Below are 26,367 nucleotides of genomic sequence, written 5' to 3'. Positions count from 1 at the left end.
GCAACGGAGGAGAGGATGGAGCCCAGCGGCAGCCGGTGAGCGCTTAAGGGAGCGGGATCAAGGCACTTGGGTTAGAGAGGGGGCAGACACAGGGGTGCATTGTGATGAGGGGAAAGGGTGCCCCAGAAAAGGCTGCTTCCCTTCTGTGTATTGCATTAGTTAAGCCCTGTTAGTATCTCGCCTCTTGCGGGGAGGGGACAGCTCCCCCCCTTTTCCTTTTTTTTTAAAATAAAATAAAATAAGATGAGTTTCTGGTTGTAGATCTACATTGCTGTGCCCTCATTAACAGCAAACCCCCCCCCCAACCGGCCCCGATTCAGCTACTCAAATCTAGGGCTGTGGTCGTATATCCACAAAGCTTGAATTCAAGGAAGAATTCAAGGGCATATATGTGAATAGGAATTTCAGTTGCTGGTGGGAGTGGGTGAAGAAAAGGAGCCTCATAAGACAGACCATTGCTTTCCCGCCGCCCCCACCGCTTCACTCCTTGTTTGCCCTACTCACCAGCTCCACTCTCCATTTCTCAATATTCCACCTCCCATTGCAAACAGTCGACAAATACCCCATTCTATTCAATGGACCATAAGGCGCTTTGTTGGGAGATCCCTGACGCCGATTCCCTTTACTTTTCTCCTCAGTCCTCCCATATTACCAGCTTCTAGGATCTCCCAAACCTCTCCTCTGCCCCCTTCCGCCAGCTACAATTCTATGTGTGCTTACTTAGTCCCGGTGAATTTATTTCTGAGTTGACATGCATTGGGGTGAACTGCATGGCCCTCATTTCCCCATGCCCGATATCCATTTCAAACATTACTTTGTGTAACTCGTCCTCCCATCTGGTCTTTGCTCAAGGAGGACCAAGAGCCTCTCCCTATGCACAAGCCCAGATACCTTCTAGTTGTTGTCATCAGCTTTGTAGTCCCCTTACTTCATATTTCCTCACACTTTGCATCTCGGCTCTCTTCCTAGGGTTTCAAGGCCATTTTCACCACTGTTTATATAATCAGTAAAAGCTCAGTTCCTCACAACTTCCAGCCTCTCAAACAACTGCATTTTGTATCTTTCTCTTCTCAAATGTAGGGCTGTTGTTATCTTTATTTATTCCATCATTTTATTGTAATCCAGAGCTCCCAATTTCCCATCCCTATTTTAGCACCACCTGCTCCTGTGAACCCAGAATCTCCATTCATCCGCTTCCTATTTAGACTGATTCAGCACACATGCATTATTAAAAAAACATAGCTCTCACCTTTCAACTTGTTGTCTGTTCTAGTCAACCAAGCTTCACATTTGCATCTGAAACTTACTGCTAAAGTCATCATTGGAACTTGCAGTAAGAAGAAGCAAAGAATCTTGTGGAAGCTGTATCACCTTCCACAAAAAACTCTTCCTTATTTTTAGATTTGTCATTCATATTGATGACATTATTCATTTACCTCTTGACTCTTCAGGACTTTTGGACTACAACCATTGCTATGGCTTTAACAGTGTGTGTGTGTGTGTGTGTGTGTATGTGTAATTGCTTTTTAATGTCCACCCCTTTTCTTATTTTTATCTGTAAGCTGCTTTGAGTCTTGTCAGGAAAAAAGGTGGAGTATAAACAACAAACAACAACAACCCTATATAAACTTGTTTGGACAGAAGTCCCACTGAACTCAACTTCTGAGTAGGCATGCATAGGATCGCACAGTAAGACCTAGTACAGTATATATCTGTAGCACTAAGATATCAAATTGGGTTTGCCAAAATGAAACAAAGGCAAATTACTACTGTTGTCATTCTGTATTGGTGCCCTGCCTTGCAAACTGGCCTGAATATAAAATTCACCAAAATCTAAACTGCTTTTTCAAAATATGATTGTAATGTTATTAAAATAATTTATTTTCTCTAAATTTAAAATAAAGGGCTGGATCGGAGCATGGCGAAATTGCAGAAGATGAGAAAAAGGAGCTGCTTGCAAAAGATGAAGAGGTAATATAAATGCAAGGATTTTGATGTGCTGGATAATTATAGTTATATATAGAAATTGAACCACAGTTTTAAAGACACAGTTTCACTTGAACTGCACACATTTGAACCGAGGCAATCACTAGCACTAGTTTGATTATTGCAATATGTATATTTGTATTAATTTACAAGGCCTTTAAGAACTTGAGTCCAGGGTACCTTAAGGATCACCTGAATCATTATATCCCAGTCCATTAACTGAGGGTGGATTCTCTGTTTGTGGTGCCCCATGACTCAGAACCACGGCTAATGTCCACCAGGAGCCATGCATTCATATGTGTCAGACTCCGTAGAACTGCTTCCCAGCTGAGAGCAACAGGTACCCTCCCAGTTGAACTTTGGCTGCTTGACATAGACTTTCTATTCCAGCAGGCATTTCAAGTATGTCGTTTTATGCTTATTTGTGAATTTATGTTTTTGTACCTGTGGTTTTTGTTTGTTTTAAACACCGTATTAAGTGACTGAAGAGTTGTTTCATTGATTGTTCTGTAAATTGCTTTGTGACCATCTATGATGAAAAGTGGTCTATAAATATTGGAAATAAAAATAAATAAATAGAATGCTATTTTCCTCTATGTGTATGTTTCACACACATTGAATAGACAGAGCAGCTGCAAGATACAAGTGGCCAAAATCAAGATGATGGGGTGACCACAGAGGTAGGTATTCATGATTCTTCAGTAGGAAAACAATCCAGTTAATTTAAATGGTTTAAGGAGAGCAAAGCTGCTTCCTTTTTGTGGTATTCAGTAGTCAAATTATTTTGATTCTTTTCTAGCACTATCAATGCTTTGCTGTTGCTCTTGCAGTAGCAGCTTACATGATGAGGTTGAGCAGCAGAGCTCCCCTACTGCCACTGACATCCTTGCAGCTTACCTGGATGGGGCAGGGTGGCTGTGAATTTGGGGCTGCACAGGTACAATGGTGGGAGCACTCGGTTGGCCCTGCTGACATCCCCATGTAGCCTTGACTTTGCTACCACCCTAACCTACCCCAGCCCCATCCAGGTAGGTGGCATCAGTGTTTGGAGGGCTGCTCCACCTCCCCACACAGGTTGCTATTGCACTCTTGTCTCCAGTCCCGTAGATCTTATAACATAGTTCCAGTTTTCACTTTTTTTAAAAGAATCTAAATCTAAACTTTCGCTGAAAATAAACATTACACAGTCATTGCCAAAGCCGTGCTACAAATCGGTGAAGAGAAATACAGATCTAACTTGTTTCCTAACTGTCTTTAGACTCTGGATTCTCAAATTATCACACTCAAATCTAAAGGATGGTTAAGCATGTCCTTTAACATTTGGCTGAATCAAAACAAGTTTCTGTGCTTTCTAGAGGATGAAACGTGAACTACCTTCATATTATTTTCTAGTGTTCAGGTAGTGTTGATTCATTCTAATTTTTGCAGCCAGAAGAAAATAATCCCATGGAGGAAGGAGCAGAAGGTGCTTCTGGAGCAGCCATGGAGGAAGGGGCAGAAGGTGCTCCTGCAGTGGCTACAGAGGAAGGGGCAGAAGGTGCTCCTGCAGTGGCTACAGAAGAAGGGAGAGAAGGTGCTCCTGCAGCAGCCACCGAAGAAGGGGCAGGAGGTGCTCTTGCGGTGGTCACAGAGGAAGGGGCAGAAGGTGCTCCTGCAGTGGCTACAGAGGAAGGGGCAGAAGGTGCTCCTGCAGTGGCTACAGAGGAAGGGGCAGAAGGTGCTCCTGCAGCGGCTGCAGAGGAAGAGGCAAGAACTGCTCCTATGGAAATCTTGGAAGAGATACTCTCAAGAGTGATGAGTGAGCCCGGCGCACCAATACCGGGTCTTCCTGAGAGTGGCACCCCCTCCTTTTTGCAGGTGAGTGTGACACTGAATGTGGCACAAAGGAGCTTTTCTTTCCTTAGGACATGTTGGCCTCATTTGGATACAATACTGCTAAACCACATTAGGGGAAGACAGGAGAGTTCTAAAGCCCTAGGCTCAAGCAGGCTTATTCCCATAGTCTTGTGTTATATCTGATTTAGGCCATTCTGTTGTATATACAATGTCAGGTCTCTATCAAGAAGTAGTCCTGTTGAAAATGTGATTGAGTCTAAATGAATAAAATGTGAGGAGGAGCGGGTGGAAGTGGATAATTTTTTTGGGGGGGGGAGTACTGATTAAATCCATGAGTCAATTTTTACTATTATTTTTCCAAGGCAAGGTTGATTTACCACAGCCAAATCCAGCTCAGCAATTCACAGGAAGTGACCTGTCATCCTCCTCCAGCTTTATCTTACAATCTCAGTGCTGTAGGGCTCAGCACTGAGATGGGGAAATAAAATCCCTCTGCCTGCTTGGTATAGCAGGACAGCACCAAGATCGGGAAATAAAGGCCTCTGCCTGCTGCTTAGAGAAGAAGAGGTGTTTCCTCATTGCCCATCCCAACACTAGGGAGAGATGGGTTTTTAGAGCCCCTCATCCTGACTTAGGGAAGAAAGGCTGAGTGCTCTATGTGTGTGTGTAATGGGGGGGGGATATGAGCTGTACTCTCCCGAGGTTGCACTAGCAATATGTTTCCAACCTTTACTTTGCAATCAAACGGGTAATTTTTTTTTTTAATGCAGACTCTCATAGGATTTCAACAAGGGTGTGTGGCTATCTGCCATCCACCCCAGCTATAGTCTTTAAACTGCTTCCTAGGGTCTTTGTGAGGTAGCTTCATTCGTATTTTGCTATTACCAATTCAAGTAGAATTTGTATAAGAGAAGCCTTTCTAAGCATCAACACCCTTTTCGGCAGCTCTCTTCTAATAGTAGCCTTTCTTTCAGGAAGCGTTTGACACATTCAGCCTACCTTCCAGATTGCCCAGTGGGCAAGTGCTATCTCCTGTATCTTCAGGGACCAGCAGCCTGAGATTGGATACGCCATTGGGACGCCGTGTGTTGTCAGGTATCAGTCGCCATCCTACTGATGAGGACTTTGCTTGCCACTGAAGCATGTTTTGAATCCAGTTGGTGATGGAGAAACCTTGCGTTTGAAATGTTTGATGCCAATACTAAGTCGACTTCTGTATTTCCCACTGTGGTTTTCTGCCTGATTGTTATCATTATAGCACTGCCATAGTCATTTGAATGTGCTGCGGGTATCCAAAGGATCTGCATAATAGAAACAAGGATTTTAAAAAGTGATTAATGGAGGTGACGTTAAATAGATTGGATGGAAGAGAATTATTTTGTAGAACCGAGATTGGATAATGGCAATAACAATACCATCTGTTTATAGTACTAGTATACCACTTCTCAGGCCACACCACTCAAAGCAACTTACATAAAGTTATAGAAACAACGATCAATCTATAGGAAGTTACAAACTTCCAAATAGGATAGTAGAACAGAAAGAGAACTAAAAGCCAGGTAAAATAGCACAAAAATGGCAGTAAATGAATGGAACTGGGGTAATATCCTTAATAATGTGCTGCCCAGTAGTATCAGGTGAGAGGAGGAGGAGGAGTTGTTTTGGATTTGCTATCCCGCTTTTCACTACCCGAAGGAGTCTCAAAGCGGCTAACATTCTCCTTTCCCTTCCTCCCCCACAACAAACACTCTGTGAGGTGAGTGGGGCTGAGAGACTTCAAAGAAGTGTGACTAGCCCAAGGTCACCCAGCAGCTGCATGTGGAGGAGCGGAGACGCCAACCCAGTTCACCAGATTACGAGTCTACCGCTCTTAACCACTACACCACACTGGAGAGGTGTTGGTTTAGTTTAGTGATTTTTTGTTGCAGTTCAGTTCAATTTATACCCTGCTTTTCCATGAAGCACTGTGCCCCAAGAAGGTAACGGTAAACCTTCCATGTGGTAAAGAAGTCTTCGCTACCTTCCATTTTCCGTTGCTGATGCTACTCATCTCTTCTCCAAATATAGGTGCCTCTAAGACAGTCATCTTCCCTGAGTCTATTGAGGCTGTTTCTCAGCCTTTGTCTCTGCAACCCAGTATGCTTGGGCCCATGGAAGAGCAGGAAGAGGACGTGTTGCAATTTGCTGAGGGGGATCTCGGTAGCGAAGAGGCAGAGGAAGAAGCTGAGCTTGTTGTGTTGGACCCAGAGCATGTAAGAAAAGACAGACGCTTAAGAGAGCTGTCATGTCAGCAGCTGGATGAAAACAGAAAGTCAGATACTAAAAGATATTGATGAAATTTGTGATATTTAAATGCAAAGCAGCTGACTCTTTTGAGCAGATCATCTCACACAAAGATAAATCAGGATTGCAAGTTATAACAATGTCCATCCCCCATCCCACCCAGTTCTTAGATTCCCCACACTTGCTCTCTCTCCCTTGCTGCTCCGGGATTTTTCATGAATATATGAATATGTTCAACCCACCAGCCTCCCAATTTTCACACAAGATCCCTTACTCTCAATGACTTCCTTTCCCATTTGTGTTCTATAATCACAGATCCCCACCTTGACCCCCGTTTCCCTTCCTTCCTTGACCCAATCTCAGCTGTGCCTCTGCTTCCTCCCCTTTTGCCTTTCATTTCCTTGTTCACAGAACCATTCAGTCAGCAAACAAAATTACCGTAAAGCATTTTGTTTGGACATCATTCTCCTCCATTAATTCTGTAGTTTAACATGAGATAAATGCCTGGGGCATTTCTTGAATGCAGGTCTGTAGGTGTGTCCTAAGTGGAAAGTTGGAAGGGAGGGTGGATGCCCAGCATGGACCTTTGGTAAAGCTATATGTGATCTTCTTCTTTTTAAAATTTTATCATGAAATCAGGTTGTCCCCACATTTTGTACTGAAATTTACCCAATATGGCCAGAGCAGAAATTGTAGCAGTCGTTGAAGATAAATGTTGATCCCTTGGATGATATATTAACTTGCTCTTGCTTCTTTCTATAGCCCTTGATGAAAAGATTCCAAACTGCTCTCAAGAACTACCTCAATAAACAGATAGGAAAGCTGACTGAAGAGTTTCGGGAATTGGTACAGTATCTTTGCTTCAAATTTCTGTCTCTTCTTTTTTGTCCATCCACACTGGAGTGTGCATGGTCACTTTGTCCCTCCCCTGATTGCAGACAGCAGGTGTAAAGACTGCAAAGACTGAGAGGGAAGAACTCGGTGTGATCTTGTATGGGGTCCAGCAGCAGTTGGCCCAGCTGCAGATGGTACTGGAGAAGAACCATGGTCACCATGCCCAGATTGCCATGGCACGCCGGCAGTTAGAGGAAGAGTTGCAAGACCTCAGGGGCATGTACAAGAATACATGCCAGGGCACTGAGAGTGAGCGTAAAAAAGGTGACCTCCTTTGCTGCTTGGTTGTCCCTCACCCTTTTCGTATGGTGAAATTAAACGTATCACATGCTTACTTTGCAAGTGTTAGCTCCAGTATTCAGGGGCTACGAATATTTCAGCAACCTAACTAGTTTTGCCTCCTTCTATCAGACTCCTAAATTATAGTACGATTGTTGGATCAATTGCATGCAGACATAGTTGGTGGTCAGTAGAATCACAGGTTGAATTTTCTTTCATTGTGTTTATAGTTGCTCTATTCATCAGCATAAACAAGAGGCCAATGTAAAAAGTGATATTCCGGAGAGTATGTGTATTCTGTACTGCAAAGTCAGAAGCTGATACTGGACATAAAATTCAGCATTCTGAGAATCCCAACTTCTATTTTCAGTTTTCATTCTAACTTTATGACTATATAGATACACACACACACACATATATATATATACATATACATATACATACACATATATCTACACACACACACATATATAAAAACACACATACTGTACAACAAAAGCCAAAGAGAGATAAGCAGCACTTTTGGTGGACAAAGCAACCTTTTAAATAGGCCTTTTTAAATAGGAGGAATGGATTGCTCCAGATTGCTCCTCCAGATTGCCTCTTCTTCCACTGATTTATGTGGAATTTGTTGTCACCTACAGCTATCAGATGAGTTGCTGAATACAAAGCTGGGGCTAAGGGTTGGCTTTATGAAATGCTCCTGGTTCTTTTCTTCTGGCTAGAGAAGGAGACTAAAAGATGCAAAACAAGATTAATGCATGTGATTAATTTACATGATTTACTGAGGCCATAGTATTCCAGTTTTGGGGTGGAAGAAAACATTTCCTTGGTAGGTAATCTGGATATTTTTTAGTATCGTATACACATGCCTCTAGATTAGGAATCACTAACATTCAGGGGGTCATAGGCACATCTGGAAATCAGAGAAACTGTCATGTGCACCCACCCACACTCTGCAATCAACCACACACACCACAACCTGTTATTATTTCAGGCCTAATTTCAGAAGTGAAAGGTGTCAGAAAAGGTGTGCCCATGGGTGCTATATTGGCAACTCCTGCTCTAGAGATATGATCAAGTAGATCACAGTTGGGCTGCCTGTGAGTTCCAGGCCTGACATCCTTTCACTTTAGAGAAAGCCATCTAGTTTACGTGGTTTGTCGCTTTCCCCTTCATATACTCTTAATCACAGTTTTGGCACAGGGTATGGATATATATATATATATGCATTCCGGTTTTCTTAGTTTCGGCCATGCAGACAGAAATGGAAAGTCTGTCCCTGCGCCTGTTCTACATGCAGAACATGGACCAAGATGTTCGCGATGATATTGCTGTGATGAAGAGAACGGTGAAGAAGGCTGAAGTGGACAGGATGCGAGCAGAGGTGGAAAAGAAAAAACAGGTACCTAGCGGTTGATCCTCTCTAACTCCTAACCATGAATGTACTGGTAATTTGCTTTATGTATCCTGCCAAAGCTGATCTCCTGTTGGCCCCTTTGTCTCCTCCCATCCGCCACGATGCCCTCTTTCCCGGAACAGCATTCCTTCCACTTGCATCTCCACATAAGTCTTCCTCAAGACTTCCTTTAGTGGACCATCTAATTTTCATTTGATCTGCACTTCCATGGTCACTTGTTTGGCCAGCCTCCAACAGATGTCATGATATGAATGAGCTCCAACCTCTGCCTCAACAGTCTTGTGATGTATCTAACTGGGAGTGGGGAACTGCAGGCCCAACTGCCAAATGGGGTCCTTTTTGTCTGGTTCTGGTGACTCTTCCCAGGTCACACCTTTTCTCCAAGGCCACATGCTTCACCATCCCTGCTCCATGTCCTCCTTGGCTTCTTTTGCCTGGCTGGAATGTATGATTTCATGGATGGTGAATGAAGCATGTCAGTGTGTGTCTAGAAACCTCTGACTTTTCCATGGCTGGAATATAGTCTCTTGTACAATGGTGAGAGTGACATCTGTTGTTCTGCCCACTCTTGCCTCTCATCATGTCCACCTTTGGCCTAGGCTCCCCAGCTATTGGCATGTGGTCCCCGGAAGGTTGCCCTCAGACTGATAATGGTTCACCACTCTTGATCTGCACTGGGAATGGGGAATGTATGGCCCTCCAGATGATGTTGGATTGGTATAATGTCTGACATTGATGATGTTTGCTGGGGCTGGTGGGAGTTGGAATCCAACAACATCTGGAAGGCTATGAGTCCTTCTTCCACCATCTTTACTTAGGTTGTATGTGTACAAGCAGCTGAACAGGGTGATAAAGAATCCTAGGGTGGTAGTGTGGGTTGCAGACTGCAACTGGACGACATCATTTTTGAATGCTCCCAGAAAGTTCCCAGCAAATTAGCAAACTGGGCCCATTTCTTTTTCTGAGAGTGCATAGAGAGAGCAGAGACAAAGCTGCCACCGCTAGCCTGAAGTTGTCTGATTTCACAGGACCTTCACGTGGACCGCCTTGTGACGAGAGTGGATGAGCTACAGGAGCAGATTGCTCTGTATGAAGCCCAACATATGGCCCAGGCCGAAGACACCAGAATCACACGACAAGAAGTGGGAGAGGTAATGTCTTTCTGTGGCTAAGAAATTTTCATGAAAGGGGAAGTTTCCAACCAAGGACATGCACATGTTGCATTGGCGAACTTAACCAGCCCATCTTCCAAACAAAATGTTTTATTAGATTGATAGTTTGAGATATAATCAAACCTATTGCTTTATTTACCTTTTTCATTTTACTTCTTTGCTGAAGTATGAAGTTGCTCAAGGCTACAATCCTATTGCAAGTCCCATTGAACTCGTAGGAAGTTACTCTCGAGGAGACACACACAGGACTGCACTGTTTAAACTCCTCAGGGAGAGCCAGTGATTCCCACATTGATCAAGTGCTTCTGAAGGGCCCTCTGTCTGACTGGGACAGAAGTGGGGCGGGCAAGGCAGCTCCAGGTTAGCAGCAGCTACATCATGCAGGTAAACACACACCTGCAGGATTGCCACCACCAACCTGAAGCACCCCCCTCACCCAAGAGGGTGCCTTTTCTTCTTTGCACACACACCCTGATGTAAATTACATAAATTATATACCAATTAAATTATATGACAATATTTTAACTGATTTAATGCATTTATACCATTCTTTCCATTATAAGGTTTAAAACATGTATGTATCCGTGTGGAAGTGTTTGATACATAGACAGATACATTAACTCATAATACTCTGGGGCAAACTACAGGTTACAACCCATGTAAAGGAAGACCTTTTAGCCATTTTTTAAAGAATCGATCCACAGTTTTGGGCAAGTTAAGAACTCATCTCCTCAGCAACAATCATTTGGGAAAGATCAAATTCCTTGAATTATGAATAAATCATTTGGTGTTCCTCGTGGGTTTTCTTTATTGCACAAAATGGACCTCTTTTATGTATAGTGTTTTGAGATGGCATTGGCCACTTTATTATGGCTTATTAAAATTGTATATGTTATCTTCTTCTGTCTATATTATGAAGATAACTCAAGGTGTATAAACTGGATGATTAAAAGAACAGTTTTGGGAGGATATAATTTTGAGTGGAAGAATTTCAGGGCAGGAAAAGGGAGGCACTTATCCTTTCCCCTACCAGCTGTTGTGTGTAATGTGTCATTTGCCTCTCAGTCTCCTCCACATAGCACTAGTCAGCACGGCAATTTAGGGTTCCATAGACCTTTTTAAGTCCTCCAAACTTTTCATACAAGTTTCCGATTTCCAACTCAATTTTTGTACACTCAGTTTTCAGTTCAGCTTCTTCTCACATGTGAAGAAGAAGAAGAAAGAACCAAGGAGATGAGAGTTAAGGGCCAGAATTTATAACCTTGGTATTGGGCAGTGTAGAAAAGGAGGAGGCGGTGATTAGCAGAGATAGGATTTGATTCCCATTTGTCTGCGCAGTGTTGTAGTATTTCACCACAGTGTCTTTGCAGGCAAGTATAGAAATACAAGCTATTCACCTGGAGAAAAAGCAGCTTCTGCATCAATGGACTGTCAGTTTGACTGCAATGAAGCGCCGTGATGAGGCCTACGCTGCTATGCAGGAAGCTCTAAGGTAACCGCAGTGAAGAAGCAGAGATTCTTTGGGTGGATATTATTTCTAAAACAACAACAACACTTGGCTATTGTTGCTTTTGGGTTAGATGGAGATCACCATAATTCCCAATGGCGCTCAGAACTTACCTAGGATGGCAACTATTCCAAAAGGAAATGTTCATTCTTGCTTTATCTCTTTGCTCAAATGTGTGCCAGTCACTAAAAACTGTGAACGCAATTCCCTGGTCTGTAAACAGATACCCACGTTTTGCCTCTCCATCTGATCTTCTTGGAGTTCTGCTGACAAGAGAGTTGTTGGCAGCTGTCTGCTTTCCTCTTAATATCTGCCTAAGGGAGGAAAGAGAAATGTTTTTATCCTCCTGTTCCTACCTTAACATTTTATGTTTGGATCCAGTTCTATCTTGGAACTTCATGTATCTAAGCTAGGCGGTTAGTTACTTGGTTTCTTTCTTTATCTAGGATCTGGACCTTGCCAAAGCTGAAAAATTATCCAGCTGCTGCATGATAGTGCCCTTTGCTAACGTGCTAAGAGGGATACAGTGTGAGACAATGGTTTCTCACAGAAACTTTAAGTGGGAGCCAAATGGCATGCTTCGTGCGTTTATTGCAGATTTGCAACTTTTGTATCTAAATGGCTTCAGAGTTTGTAGTTTTTGAGAATTTTGACATGGATTTGTGACATTTTTGAAGCTGCTTTCCACATGGTGATTATTATTAGTGAGAACAGCACTGACTTTTTGGGGTGGGCGGGAGGAGGAATCGCATTTCCTAGCAATAATGCACTGCAGTTTGGTGCTCATGGGTTAGGAAAGCCATCTGAATGAGGGGCAGCCAACAGGGTGCCCTCCAGATGTTAGAATCATAGAGTGGTTGGAAGGGACCAGGAGGATCTTCACTGCAGGAATATTTTTGCCCAACGTGGGGCTCAAACCCACACCCCCATGCTCCTGTTGGATTACTTTTGTCTGTATTTCCAATAACAAAGAAGTAACACCTGTCTTTTTTTTTATCTTGCAAAGAGAAATCAAGGTCCATACTTGAAAGTAAGGAAGATAGGCGACCGCTGAGATTGAAAGAGCTATTGCAATCCTCTCATATTTCTCTCACAGTTCATTTGGCAGCAGGCACTGATGTCATCTAGCCCTGTATCTTTCTTTTTCTGCTCCTGCAGAGATTCCAGGCACAAGCTGAAGTCGTTGGAGATTGAGATTGAAGTTTACAAGAAGTCCATCATCAAGGAGGAGGAAAGGAATGAGCTGTTGGCTGCTATCTTGAACCGTTCAGAGAACGATGCCAACACAAGCAGGAAGCTGATAGCCCAGAGCGTGGCCAAACAGGATGCCATGAAAGTGGAATTTGGTACCTACACCCGTACGCTTCAAGAAACAGAGCAAGCCCTCAATCGGGCCAATTTGGTGAGATCATGGGGCCAGGCATTGCTACCTCATTTACTCTAGTAAGTCACAAAAACCTATGCTCTGTTCACAATCACGTGTATGTGTGTGTTTAACATTCCTGTATCTTTCCTATCAAGGATCGAGCTGCTCGCACGAATGAATTGGTTCTCATTCGCCGAGAGCTAGAGAAAGGTTCGCAAAACAAGCAAGAACTGGAGAACGAGATCGTGGGCAAGCTGCAAGACCAGCTGATGTCCAACAAAACAGCAAAATACTTTTTACAGCTGGGCATCAAGCTGCAGAACAAATTGATGGCTTTGGTATGTACAGCACTGAAGGTTGCATGGAGAGCACAGGGTTTCCTCCCCCTTTGTATATTCACAATGTTTTCAAACTGAATAATATTTTATAATAAATCTCGCCATACCAAATAAAGATTTTAAAAATTGTGTTCTTAAGCATAGTATTTCCACATTTGTTTTCTTTTATGGAGACTCAGAAAGAATGAACCAGCAATGTTAGACCTATTTTTAAAAATCCTTCCCTGGTTCAGTTCTGGATGCCTGCTGTGAGTTTAAACCATCAGACCACAAGGACCCAGTGTTGCGAGGAAATGGTGCCAAACTTCAAGCACACCTCTTTCCTTTCTTAATGAGGGACGGAGATGTGCAGATTTCCAGTGATTACGCTTTTTAAAATATTACGCATAAAGCGCACTTATGGGCATAGTAAGTGTTTATTATGCAGTGAAAGCTATCCCATCTGCAATTCACCTCCAACTGATGGCATGTTTAGCTGACGTTCAAGGCAATCTAATGAGGCTGTAGATAAAGGATGATTCATGCAAAGAGAATACAACTGGAATAGCATTGCTGCCTTCTTGTACAACAGTTCTTGCACAACCTAGTTATGGAGACAGATATAAACTGTGTAAGAATTTATTCCTCTTAAGAACTGGTCTGGGCACAGTAACCAAGAATCACTGGCAAATGGTGCAAAGCTGGACTTGGAGATTTATGAACAGCCTGTATTGGGAATGTGTTAGGAACCTTAGCTCAGTATGATATTGTTTCTTTAGTATAAACATTCCCTAGTTTAGCTCTCACATTACTTACAGTTAAAATCCACCAGAAGCTATAATGCAAGTACATGGGTGTGTGGTGGAGAGAGGAGAAGGCATGATGTTTGAATCTAATCTTTTTGGTTCTTGCATTTTGAGTTGTGTTGCCATAGCCTGTTTTTCTAGCTTATTCCATCTGTGCTTTTTAAACTAAAGCTAATTGCTAAATCTTCCATTTAAAAAAAAGCCACACCCCAGTATTCTGATCATGGCAGAGAGATACACACCTCCGTAGTTTCTATGCTATGAAAGAACCTTTGCAAATGCTGCAGTTTCTGTTAGGACCTGATGAAGCTTTAAGAAACTGTGTGCATGTTAGCTGCTGGAATTGTTTAGAGGAGAGCATTTTAGATGCTAATCCATAGTTCCCACAACCTACCTTCCAACTGCTAGTGGCTGCTAGCTCTACAATGTCTGTCTTCAATGGCCCTGGATAAAGAAGACCTCAGGTTGGGTCCAGCTGGTGGTATACTGAAAAGCTGGTGTGGTAGTAAATAGTAGCAAGTAGCACACGTTTCAGTGAAAAAATACTTGCAAGGCTTGATCCATTTTCTGTCATTTACTCTTGGCAATAGTGGTTCATTATTAGGCTTTGGAAAATTCACAAGCTTCCCCTGAGTTCCTATTAAATGGCAATAGAAGTTTCAAGCCTTCTCCTAAGATATAAAATGTTATCCTCTAACTTTTGCCACCAAAGCATGTCAGTTGTACTTAATTCACATTTGCCTGAACTTTTAATATTGATTAGGTTTAGCTAGGAATTGTAACTGTTTTGACCAACTGTCCTTCCTGCTGTTTTATGTACACTTGATTAATAATTTTGTTTGTTATCTGTTGCTGGAGTTTTTTTTTTATTACTGTAGCCTGCTTCATATTTGAAAGTCACTGGTGTGCTTATGTAGAAAAAAAACAACAGCATATGTTTTATAAGTAAGTAAAATATTGGCTACTGCAATGCATTAAGAAAAAAGGTCTATCACACACTCCCAAACAATTGAGAAGACATCAGTGAGAGTAGTAGACAGGGCTATACCCAGCATTGTGCATGAGCAGAATGGGATTCTGCTCACAGTTTGACTTTATCTCCCTCTCCTCCCTGGCATCCTCAAAATTTGCTCCAGAACACTGGAGGACCTTCTGGAATGGATTGTGGGGGGATGTGGAGATTTGCAGCAGGAAGGAGAGAAAGGTAAAATCCACTTGTGCCCTGTTGGAGTCTGCCCGGTGAAAGATGCTGTTTGTGCAAGCACCTAAACTCATTTGACAACTGATGGTAATGAGACTCACAGGCTGATTCATGCTAAGCAGCAGACCAGCACTGAATTCTATCATCCTTTAGCCAACTTACTCTAGAACTAGACTTTCTATGTCAGTATCAGAGGCTTGCTTATAATACTGAATCAATTTCCCCTTCCCTTTCCCCCCTTGCTACCTATAGGAGATGGTGATTGCTAATGCAGAAAATGACATGGCCCAAACCGCACTGGATCTAACAAACACCCAATGCAAGCTAAATATGCTTGAAAAGAAACTCTCGGAAGTGGACAAGGAAATGGATGCTTTGAACGACCAAATCAATCATAGTGAGATTGAAATTGCGAAGCGAATCCTCCTGATTGGGCGCAAACAGGGGGTCATCAACCTGTACAACAAGAAATTGGAAATGATCTTATCTCAGCTGGGGGTATGTGCCTTATGACTTTCACAATTTGAAATCTGAGCCTCCTCACTGGAATATGACATCTCATTTCTGGCATTTGGATTCAAAGTTTTTGGCTGCCATTCACTCCAAGATTCATTAGGCTGTGTGTTGTATGTCTTCAGCCACTCTTTGTGATGCACCACAGGCCACGCTTTAAAGTAGCAGGGATTTTAAAAGCAGTTTGGGGATTAGTGGGGGCTTCCAAAGGGGAAATGGTATGATAATAAAACTCCAGCGCATTAGGGGACCTGTTATACCCTTAAACTCAGCCAACGTATCTAATAAGAAAAATCTAGAGGAGCTACTTCTTCGTTAATAGTGTAATAGCATAAAACATGTGGTTATGTGATCTTTTTTTATCAGTCTTGTCTGCTGATCAGAACGTGCAAAAGTTTCCAGTGCCCTCTCTCACAGTGAAAATGAGAGGCTGAATCTAAGCCATACATTGCTCTGAAGTGAGAAAGGTATTAGCTCTGCACATCCAGTAATTCTAGATCCACTGCATGGTGAGCTAGCTTGCTGTACTCATGCCACAGGAAAACCAGTTTTTCTCCGCGGTACCACGGGATTCTTTAGCTCAGTACAAAGAGCCTTTTAGAAGCACCCAAGGACTTGTGATGCTTGAGGGGATATGGTGCCTTTTATGTATTTTTGTACATCTCTGTACCACAACATGGACTGCAGTTGAGAAGTTTCACAGTCTTTTCCACAATCTGTGGCATGGTGGACTGCTGCTCTAGAAACACAAATCCAAAGGTCTGCTCAAAGATCAGAGCTAGTTATGCAAAATCTCTAGATCCTGATCTTTTTCATTTCAAAATTTTGTTATTATTAATAGTAACAATAATAATTTATAATATCCAAACTTTCTTCCAAGGACCTCAAGACAGTACACATGGAGTGTGCCCCGACCCCAATAATTTTATCCTCACTACAGCCCTGTGAAGTAGGCTAGGCTGAGATGTAATGAACGGTCTATCTATGGTTACCCAGTATGTTTCATGGCTGAGTGGGAATTTGAATCCAGGTCTTTCCTGTCCTAGTCTGACACTTTAATCATATGTGTCATTGTGCTATTACTTTGTGTTTTGTATATAGGGTCTCAAGGCATAGAACATGGGTGATGAAAAATTTAGAATGAGAAATTGCTTAAGTGGGTGAACCACCTGGTCATCTGAGGTCCCACTATATTCGTTGTTATGCATGCATTGTTATTCTGTGCACTTAGAAGCATTAGCCGCCAAGTCATATGTTTCCAACATTGCTGTGATATGTATAAGCAGCTGAAGTGGCATGTTAGCCCTGCGAAAGCAACGTGCCGCAACCCCCCCCCCCAAAAAACATTCATGTGATCCTGATTCCAGGGACAAGAGTTGGGGCCACTGGAAATTGAAATCAAGAAGCTCTCCAAACAGATTGAGGACAGTGATGTGGAGGTGGTGAAGCTACAGAGACACTGGCTGAACAGCCAGAAGGAATTAGTGAAGCTTACCGGGGTGCGAGAACAGCAGCTGGCATCCTTGGATATGTTAAAGAAAGAAATCACAATTAAGGAGCAAAAGAAAGTTCGCATAGAGAGTAAGTGCAGGTCCTCCTCATAAGGAGCTGTTAATAAGATCTTTCCTCACAGCTTTGGATGATTTTGAAGTCTGTTTAAAGGTGGACTGTTTAAAAGTGGGATAATCCTATTTGTGATTGCTAGTCAGTGATTGCCAAAGGCAGAACTAATGAGAGGAAAGGTAGAGAGACACATCACTCTCTTTCAGTGACATCAGTGAAGACCTTTTCAAGCATCTGGCAATGTAAGATACAGTAGTCACTTGGGTGACTGGCTAGCTATCCTGGGGTCTCATAGCATTTGGTAATTGCGTGCTTTTCCAGGAAGGTCATGTGTGTTGTTTGAGTTACTTTTTACTTAGATCGCCTTGAGCAATTTTTTTTGTCAAGCTCTCACATAACTGCTGCTGCCAAATCTCCAAAGAAATGTACTTCACAGCAATCTTTAATCAATCCCATGAAGTCAGAAGATTCTTCTGAATGCAGAATTGTGTTTTTGCTCCCATCAGGTTTGAATTTCCTTTCTGAGAGAATTTGGGATTCTCAGATGGCAGAAATTCACAGGGAACTTCTTAAAGGGCATTTTGCCCGTAAAACTCCATTACCAACCACCCAGCTACCAAGAAAGGGACTTGTAAAGTTATAGACTCTCGTGTTCCTGCTGGCCACAGTGAACAAGGCATATAAAGGTGCCGATGAAATCACTGGTATCACAGCGCAGCACAAATTTAGCAACATCAACGGGTTTCTATATTTGTGCAGCAATATTTATGGCATATTTCATGAAGTTTATGCACACACATGTTCTCCATGGCATTTACAACAGTGGACTATAATTACACACCCCATATTTTAGAGCATTGTTCTCTCTCCACTGTTCCCCTTCAGATGAAATCCAGCAGGAGAAAAATGAGTTGAAGGACACTGAGCGTCACATGAAGAACATGGCTAACGACTTGGTGAAACTGCATCTATTGATCAATAAGAACAGCGAGAATTCTGAAGGGTTGCAACAAGGCAATACTATCATGGAGAATGAGTTTGTGCGCTCTCTCAAGGTATTGCCTGTCTTCTTGATACATTTCCTCATGCATAGTCTGTCCGAGATGCTCTTGCTCTGTTTTGCTGAACCTATAGAAAGGGGCAGCTCTTGAGAAGTAGCCTGAATGCTTTTTGTGGGAGTGGTGGAGCAATAGAAATTGTACAGTGTACCTAAGAATGAAATTGGGGGAAAGGGGGCTCAGATGCACGTTTAGTCAGGGACTTGTTTGCCTGGCACAAAATAAATAAATAAATAAATAAAGCTATCCTTTTTATTGGCCCATTGTATTCCCAAGTGGATAAAAGGCATAAATAATGTCTCTCTGGCTCTAGGTAGCAGAGAGAGAATCAATTGAGATGCAAGAGAAGCTGGACCGACTTCAAGAAGAGAAAGAGAGGCTCCTCAACAGCCTACTCGAGGCAGAGTGAGTCCTGTTGTGCAATATGGAACTTGCATTCCCTGTCTTTTGGAAGGACCAGTCACAGAGTAGCCATAAGGACTGTAAATCAGATTTCCTTTTCTCACAGTCTCAGAGCTGAACAGACAGCAGCTTTCATGCCTGGAATAATTGGTTTGTTCACCACAATTGCTACTGTACTATCCAGGGTCTTCTAGATAATTTCTCTTTTAAAGCAACGATTCTACTCTTCTCAGTATTTTTGTGAGGTCCACATATCCACCTGTAGCACTTACATTGTGAGTTCATGTTACATAGACCAGTGTTTTTCAACCACTGTTCCGCGGCACACTAGTGTGCCGCGAGATGTTGCCTGGTGTGCCGTGGGAAAAACGTCCCGGCCGTTGTTGTTGCCTTCCTTCAGCTAATCAGGGTCAGCCCGTGCGTTTGTACACAGAGCCGAAAAGAGACGCCGGCTGCCTCAAAAGTGCCTCCCTCCTTCCTTCGCCCTCCCGCCAGCCAATCGTCTGCGCCCTCCGGCCTGCCGGAGTTCCCCGCCTCCTCAGCCGTCGGCGTGGCCCTGAAGGGGTCCTGCGCTCCGCACGCGCCTTGTCGCGAGTGGGGTTCCGAGGCCAATCGGATTTGGGAACTTGGGCTGCTCCTAAGTGGAGGGAGAAGAAGTCCGGTTGCAGCTTCTTTCCCAATAGGAGTGCGATCCCGTTAAAGTGACTGGGAAATGGGCCAACGCGGGGTGAGGGGCGGGGCCGGCAACGTGCTATAAAGGCGCGAAGGCGTGTGTGGTGGTGGCGCTTGGTGGCATGCGCGTGCGTGAGATTTTGGCGGCGCGAGGAGGACGAGTTGGTCTCGCTGCCGCCGCCGCCTCCCCCGCAACCTCCTCGCTCGGCTGCGCTGCTCGGCCGGCGCCCTGAGGGGACGTGGCGGGTAAGTAGCGGGCACGAGGCAGCTCTGGTGGTCAAGCGAGGGAAGAGGTTTGAAGGCGGCAAGAGGGAGGCTGGAGCGGCGGCAGCGGTTTTCTGAAGGGAGCCCTGTCGTCCCCGAGTCTGCAGGAGGAAGGAGCAGGCTCGCTTTCTGAGGCTGCCTTAGCGGAGCTTCCCTTCGGGAAGGGCTTGGCCTGGGGCTTCGCTGGAGGGCGGAATGAGGGGCGCTTCTCGCCGGCTGGTTTGTGTTTCTGACCCGCCCTGAACTAGTGCAACAGGCAAATCAACAACCATTCTCTCACCTTTTGTCCTGGCCAGCAAAAGTATAACTTTGGATGCAGCAATGGATCTGCCCCACTGCTGGAGGTGGGGCTTGGGGCTTTCTGTGTCCATCAGTGCAAACCTTATGCATTGGTCATTCGTTATAGTTTTGGAGCCTTAACAATCTTATAAACAAACATCACTAATTTTCCTAACTGAAAACTGTGGCTCTGAGATGCTTGGACACACCTGCCCAATTTGTTCAATGTTGCATCATACTGTTGTCATTTTAAAGATCATTATTTAAAGGAGACCAGGGGCTGAAGTGGATATTTTTGAAGCACATGCTTTTGTTTTTATAACCAAATAAATTATTGTGAGATGCTCAGACTCTTAAGTTTTACAGACTTCACCAGAAGTGATCCTGCTCTTTATTATGTTCTCCCCCAAAATAAAAGCAGGGAGGGAGGAATAAAAAAAAACCCAAGGAAGCCTAATTGCCAGAGGAGGAGCTAGCTGCTCCAGCACCCTAAGCAGCACACATGCTGTGCACCGCTGGGGGGGGGGCAAGTCAAGCGTCCCAGGGCACTGCCCATGGTGAGGGTCCCAGGGGGACAGCACGGTGTGGACAACCACTGCAGTGCACAGGTATGTGGACAACCACTGCCGTGAATTGTACACAAGATCATCACAAAAAAGGGAAACACCACATTGGCTGGGCTCTCAAGTGTGGCATGGCAGTTAATTATATCATGTCAGGATGTCTCAGGAGCTTCTCCACTCATGTCTTTGTCACAAAAAGTCACTCAGGTACAAGACTAGAGTCCCTCAGACCTTACTTGGGGCTGGACTATATTTTGAAAAAAATATGAACAAATTCCTATGCCCCACAAATAACCCAGAGATGCATTTTAAATAAAAGGACAGGTTCCAATTCTGTAAAAACACGCTGATTCCTGGACCATCCGCGGGCAGCATTTAGAAGGTGATTGGGCCACATCCAGCCCCCGGGTCTTAGTTTGGGGACCCCTGCTCTTAAGTCCAAGAATTATAAAATACTTTCTTTGTGTTTATTTGATTCCTATTCAAGAGAATTACTTTATATATAGTTAATATAGGCACAGAGTTAATTTTTTAAACATTTTCTAATGGTGGTGTGCCTCGTGATTTTTTTCATGAAACAAGTGTGCCTTTGCCCAAAAAAGGTTGAAAAACACTGACATAGACAATAGTAATTTAGTTGCTTGGAAAATGCAATCTCTCCTACCAACATCTCTCTGCACCCAACTTCCCCCAAAAGCATGCCTGTTGCGATAGTGAGTTTTGTACGGCGTGCAGTTTGCTTGAGGATCCAGGCTCCTCTTGGCTAGTGAGATCAGCAGTATAATTCTGTGACCTTTCTGTAACTAATTTATATTACCTTGGAAACAGATACAGATCAGAGCCAAAATAACTGTTTTAGTGCTCTGTATAAAACCTTTCCATCCCCCTCACCTTTTCTCCTTTTAGATGTCAGATGATGCAATGGGAGAAGAAAATACAGCTGGCCAAAGAGATGCGTGCAGCAGTGGATTCAGAGACCGGGCAGGGTGAGATCCGAGCCATGAAGTCAGAGATCCACAGGATGCAGGTGACATAGAAAGGGTTGGGTAGACAAATCTGCTCATCACCTAGCCTGGCAAAAGCATCAGAAACCTCAGCAAGCTGGTGGAAGCCTAGTCTAAGGCACCAAGGCAGAGAGCATTTCAGCCTAAACAACATTACCTCCTGCCTACACAGTAGACTTCTGGTGATCCTTTCCTGTTCTGCTGATGTTATCTATTGTGATGGAAGACAATGTAGGAAGGAAAGTTGTGCATATAATATATGTGTGGGGGCCTGGTGACTTTTTGTGTCAGATAGATTCAAAACTTGTAATGAGGATAACCAGTTTCTGGCAGGAGAAACACAGATCCCGCAATTGGGATAATTAATAAGTAGATCAATGGGGGTTTTTCAGGTGTGTTTAATGAATTTCATTCTGGCTGCCAACCTTCCCTTCTTCTAAGGACTGGCAGAAAACAGATAGCCCTTGGATAACAGAGGCACAGCCATCCACTGAGAGGGCACCTGCATTTCATATTGGAGTGTTGTTCGCGAGCTCCTAGCTCATGGCATTCTCCAGCCAATAGCTGAGATTCTTTGAAAACTGTAACCATTCTAAAGCCTTTTGCCAAATGCACAAATCAACACTGTGCTCCATTTCTTTGGACTTTGGGGGAAATTCTGTGCTTTATGCGTAGGGCGTGTATGCAACCCATGTCGTACAAACCTTAGGACTGCTGATGCTCATGTGTTCGCTGTGCCCTGCCTGATAGCTAAAATGCAATGCATGGAAGAGCAGCATCTGCCTCATGTGTGACTTCTAGGTGTATCCAGTACATTTGCCTCTCTCTCTCCCGCATTGTAGGTAAGGTACCAGCAGCTGATGAAGCAACAGGAGAAGCTCATGCGACATATGGAGGCAGCGGTTGCCCGCCGAGAGTCCATTGTGATTCGTGGAGAGGCACAGAAGAAAATGAGTAGCAAAGTGTTCACCAGGGGTGATTTCCATTACAAGAAGCTGGAGCTAAAGAAAAAGATCAAAGAGACCCAGAAGGTCAGGAAATAAAGACAGATGGCAATAGCTCACTAAGGCCATGTAGAAGGGATATCCTAATCACTCTTTTTTTGCGCTTTATAGGCTACTAGGAAACTGCTCCAAAGTATATTTAAAAAATCAGACTCTTATCTCACCAGCTCATTTTTAGTTTCCATCTTACCCTGTGTCCTTTTCCTAGTTAGTGTTCTGATTCCAGACTTCCTAGCATCGAAGTTAGTGTCTTATTAAAAAGGTGCCAGCCTTGTAATGTCCCTTGTCTTTATCTGGACAAACATCTCAAAACATCCCTCTGCATGGCTGCTACCATGGTCTGCCATTTCTCTAGTGGGCCCCTGAACTTAATATGAGATACTGTTGGGCTCCTGTTCATGAGGAATTAGGCTTAGGTAGGAACAGCAACTCTACAAAGAAGCAGCCAGGGTCTTCCCAAATCCAAAAGAGACTTGAGATGTAGCATCTTCAGCCCACTTGCAAAGGATAGCAGCACTAGCTAGTCTTACTTGATCACATTCTCCCATCTCTGCTCATGTTAACAGCTGCAGCTCTTCATTAAGAACAGTAGGAAGATGGCATTATATAGCTTATTAATAGTCTCAGCTGTAGGCTCTAACATACACATATACTGAATCTCACAGATTGCTTTATTGAAACAACCAAATCCCCAAGTCATTCTGTATTATTAGTTGCCCTGGCAGCAAACTAAATACTGTCTTGTATTAGCACTTCAAATGTTGTATAAACTTTGCCTTGTTCTTGCCTTTCACAAGTAATTAACCTTCTGAAATTAAATGCTAGTCAGAACAGGAAACATCAATTCTTACAAAGTTGATATAAAGGGAGCAGAATAGAAAACAGTGAGACCCTAAAGTTTGCCCTACAAGTGCAGAATCTTGGAACAAAATCTAATTTAACAGCCTTCCTGGTCCACAGCAGGCAGTTTGAAATATACATTTATTCCACACTAGGATCTCCCAGCAAGGTTTGCTTTCCTGTAATCTGCTGGAAGTTGAACTGAAACACCACGCAGTATAATACTGTACTGTATTATCCACCAGTGCCCATGACAAATATATTTCTTTAGCGTATACAGTCATACCTCTGGTTGCGAACGGGATCCATTCTGGAGCCCCGTTCGCAACACGAGCAGCGCGCAACCTGAAGTGCCACATCTGTGCATGTGTGTGACGCAATTCGGTGCTTCTGCACATGCGCAAAGCGCGATTCGACGCTTCTGCGCATACACAAACCACCGAACCCAGAAGTAACCTGTTCTGGTACTTCTGGGTTCAGCACATTCGTAACCCGTGACGAACGCAACACGCAGCATTCATATCTAGAGTCCTGTTCAGCAAAAACAAACAAAACCCTCCCGCAGCTTTAATTAGAAGCTCCCCTTTGTGCTTCTGCCTTCTTATTGCTCCCTGTCCAGTATGGCAGCAGCATTACTGATGAGTAGCTTCTAAAACTTTAATCAGTCCTTAATCAGTTCCAGGATGCATCATCTTTATTCTCAATAAAAAGTGAGTCAACAGAGGATGGCAAAAACAACTAGTATGAAAGCTGCCAGAGACTGATAAATGCCTTCCTGAAGTTGCCAGCTCCAAGCCCAAAGAGGACATACCTAGAAAGAAAATTTTAGAGCCTTTTATTCTGCAGTTCAAAGAACCTTTTCAAAACGTGGTTTAAAATGCAATGAACTAGAACAGCAACACAATTGGACAGATCCCATTAAGAGACTGTCAATAGAAGGGCCCCCAGATTCCTGCTGGCAAGATGGTAGTTAGGAAGCACCTGCATCTTCATTGCTTTTGTATGCTAAGGGAAGGCAGAGCTTGAAATATGAGACATTTCATCCATTCCATGTTTACGGGAAAGCATGTGCGCCGTTACCTATTATGCGTGGCGTGAGATTTTACCCTGCTGCAAGACGTATGGATTCTCATCAGCTATCCAATCTGCACCCACATATCAAAGCTTCTGGTGACAGTGTACGTGCATTTTCCTACCTTCAAATAGCCACTGTTTAATAAAAATGTAATACATGATGCTACCCCGAGATAGTCTCTTACAGGACTATGGCATGTGGGTTGCACTAAAAGGCATAGAATGTTTTCCCTTCCTCTTCTCTCCCTTTAGCATGCTGAGGAGTGCAACCAAACCATCTTTGAACTTGAGAATTCCCAGGTACACCTTGCTACTGCACTTCAGGAGAAGCACAATGACATCTCCCTCTTGAACATGGAATTTAATAAGCTTGAGACAGAAGTGGATCATCTGCAGGAGAAGAAACGGCAGGTGAGCAGAACAGGGCTTCTCTGTAGCACATTTTCCAGCTTCTTCAGTGGCTGATGGACGTATCCTTTCTGTTTGTTCACAGCCATTTAATACTCAGGCTGGGTTGGTTCATCCTCATATATCATATTTTTCCATGTATATGACGCCTGACATGAGTTTGGCCAAACTGCGAGAGGCAGTGAAGGATAGGTGTGCCTGGCGTGCTCTAGTCCATAGGGTCACGAAGAGTCGGACACGACTGAACGACTGAACAACAACAACAACGACATTTTTTGAGGCCAAAATGTAGAAATAAATAATTGAAACACTCCGTGTATAAGACGACCCCCAATTTTAAACTTTAAAAATTTGGGGGGGAAATATAGTCTTAAACACGGAAAAATACAGTATGCCTTTCCAAGTAAAACTTAAGAGGTCTCTCTTAAAGCCAACAAGGTTTTGTGTATCTTCTCACACAGCCTGGCCAATTAAACACACACACACTCACACACTTAAAATTTACCTTACTGCAAATATAGCTGCTCCTAGGAGAACATCAGTACAGATTAGATCTCATTAACTCTAAAAGTCCCTTCATCCCAATTTACATATCTATCAGTTAATAGATACTATATAGATGGAGGAGGGAAGGAAACATGAACCAAGTGTACTTCTTCTTTCTCTGCTTCGATAGAACATGTAAAGTGCCTCTCAGCCATACTAGTTTGCACGGTATCCTGATGCAAGACATAAATGTGACCAGCACTGTGCCTCTCCTTCTTTGTCTTCCCTAACCAGTGCAATCTGGTGTGTCCAAATGAACCAGAAACGGTCTGTGAGGATGCAGTATTGGAATTAGCCCCATAGATTATACACCGCACATATGAACTGTATATGTTGCACATACTGGACTAGACCTTTACAATAGGAAATAACCAGTAAAATTTTCACAGTTATTATCGTTCAGCCTGTTGCGCTTTGTGTATTGTGACAACTGTATTTGCATAGCAAGGTATTGAATTTGTTTTGACTTTGGTATAATAATGCAAGCATTCACTTTTGGAACTCCCTCACAGTGCCCACTATGTTGTTTCACTGTCCCTCGCACTTGGGGGCCGTGTCTGTTAAAGACCTCTAGGGACCTTGTCTATTAAAGGACTAGGTCTCTGATAGTCAGAAGGAACAGATTTTTGGGAAGCAGTTATTCCCAACCTCAAGGACCTGCTGCGGAGGTCCTTGTTCACTCTTGCTTTGCCTGTAGACTTTTGTTTCTTGTAACGTATTTGATGTTGCTTTTCTAAGAACCTTGCAGATATTGTGGCCAACCAGGGGCGCCTGAAGCACCTGCGGTCAGTGAAGGAAGGACGCTACAACCCAGTTTGCCGCGGTGAGTTAATGGTCCGCATTGAAAGGCAGAAGCTGGAGGAGCGACTTCACAGCATCCACATCATCCTCCATCAAATCGGGCAGGAGCATCCTCAGCACAAGGCAGCATTGAAGTTGCTCATCCAAAGCCTAAACCATAGGCTGGGTACACCATCAGTATAGTAGCAGGGGGCAGGGAAACTAAGACTGAAACTTTTAGATTTTGCATATTTCACAAATAAAAATGTTTTTGAGAATGATTTGGAACAATTGTTACTCATCATTTAGTGGATAGTTAAACATGAAAGA

At 43.5% G+C, this 26,367-nt stretch overlaps 1 protein-coding gene across 1 annotated transcript; it reads left to right on the top strand.

Moving 5' to 3' along the window:
- CCDC40 (coiled-coil domain containing 40) lies at positions 1–26,367 on the top strand. Its single transcript, XM_033135971.1, has 22 exons — positions 1–35; positions 1,905–1,971; positions 2,610–2,687; positions 3,415–3,546; positions 3,619–3,843; positions 4,785–4,917; positions 5,890–6,074; positions 6,868–6,951; positions 7,044–7,263; positions 8,526–8,683; positions 9,727–9,849; positions 11,241–11,362; positions 12,536–12,779; positions 12,899–13,081; positions 15,320–15,565; positions 16,948–17,161; positions 18,029–18,198; positions 18,515–18,606; positions 21,288–21,408; positions 22,228–22,416; positions 24,556–24,714; positions 25,996–26,367. Exons 1-22 carry the CDS (start codon positions 16–18, stop codon positions 26,239–26,241), a joined length of 3,411 nt encoding a protein of 1,136 aa, XP_032991862.1. The 5' UTR covers positions 1–15; the 3' UTR covers positions 26,242–26,367.

Source organism: Lacerta agilis, chromosome 2, assembly GCF_009819535.1.
Source record: "Lacerta agilis isolate rLacAgi1 chromosome 2, rLacAgi1.pri, whole genome shotgun sequence".
NCBI lineage: Eukaryota > Metazoa > Chordata > Lepidosauria > Squamata > Lacertidae > Lacerta > Lacerta agilis.
Note: the sequence above shows the minus strand (reverse complement) of the source record. Positions and strands in the feature narration are given on the sequence as shown.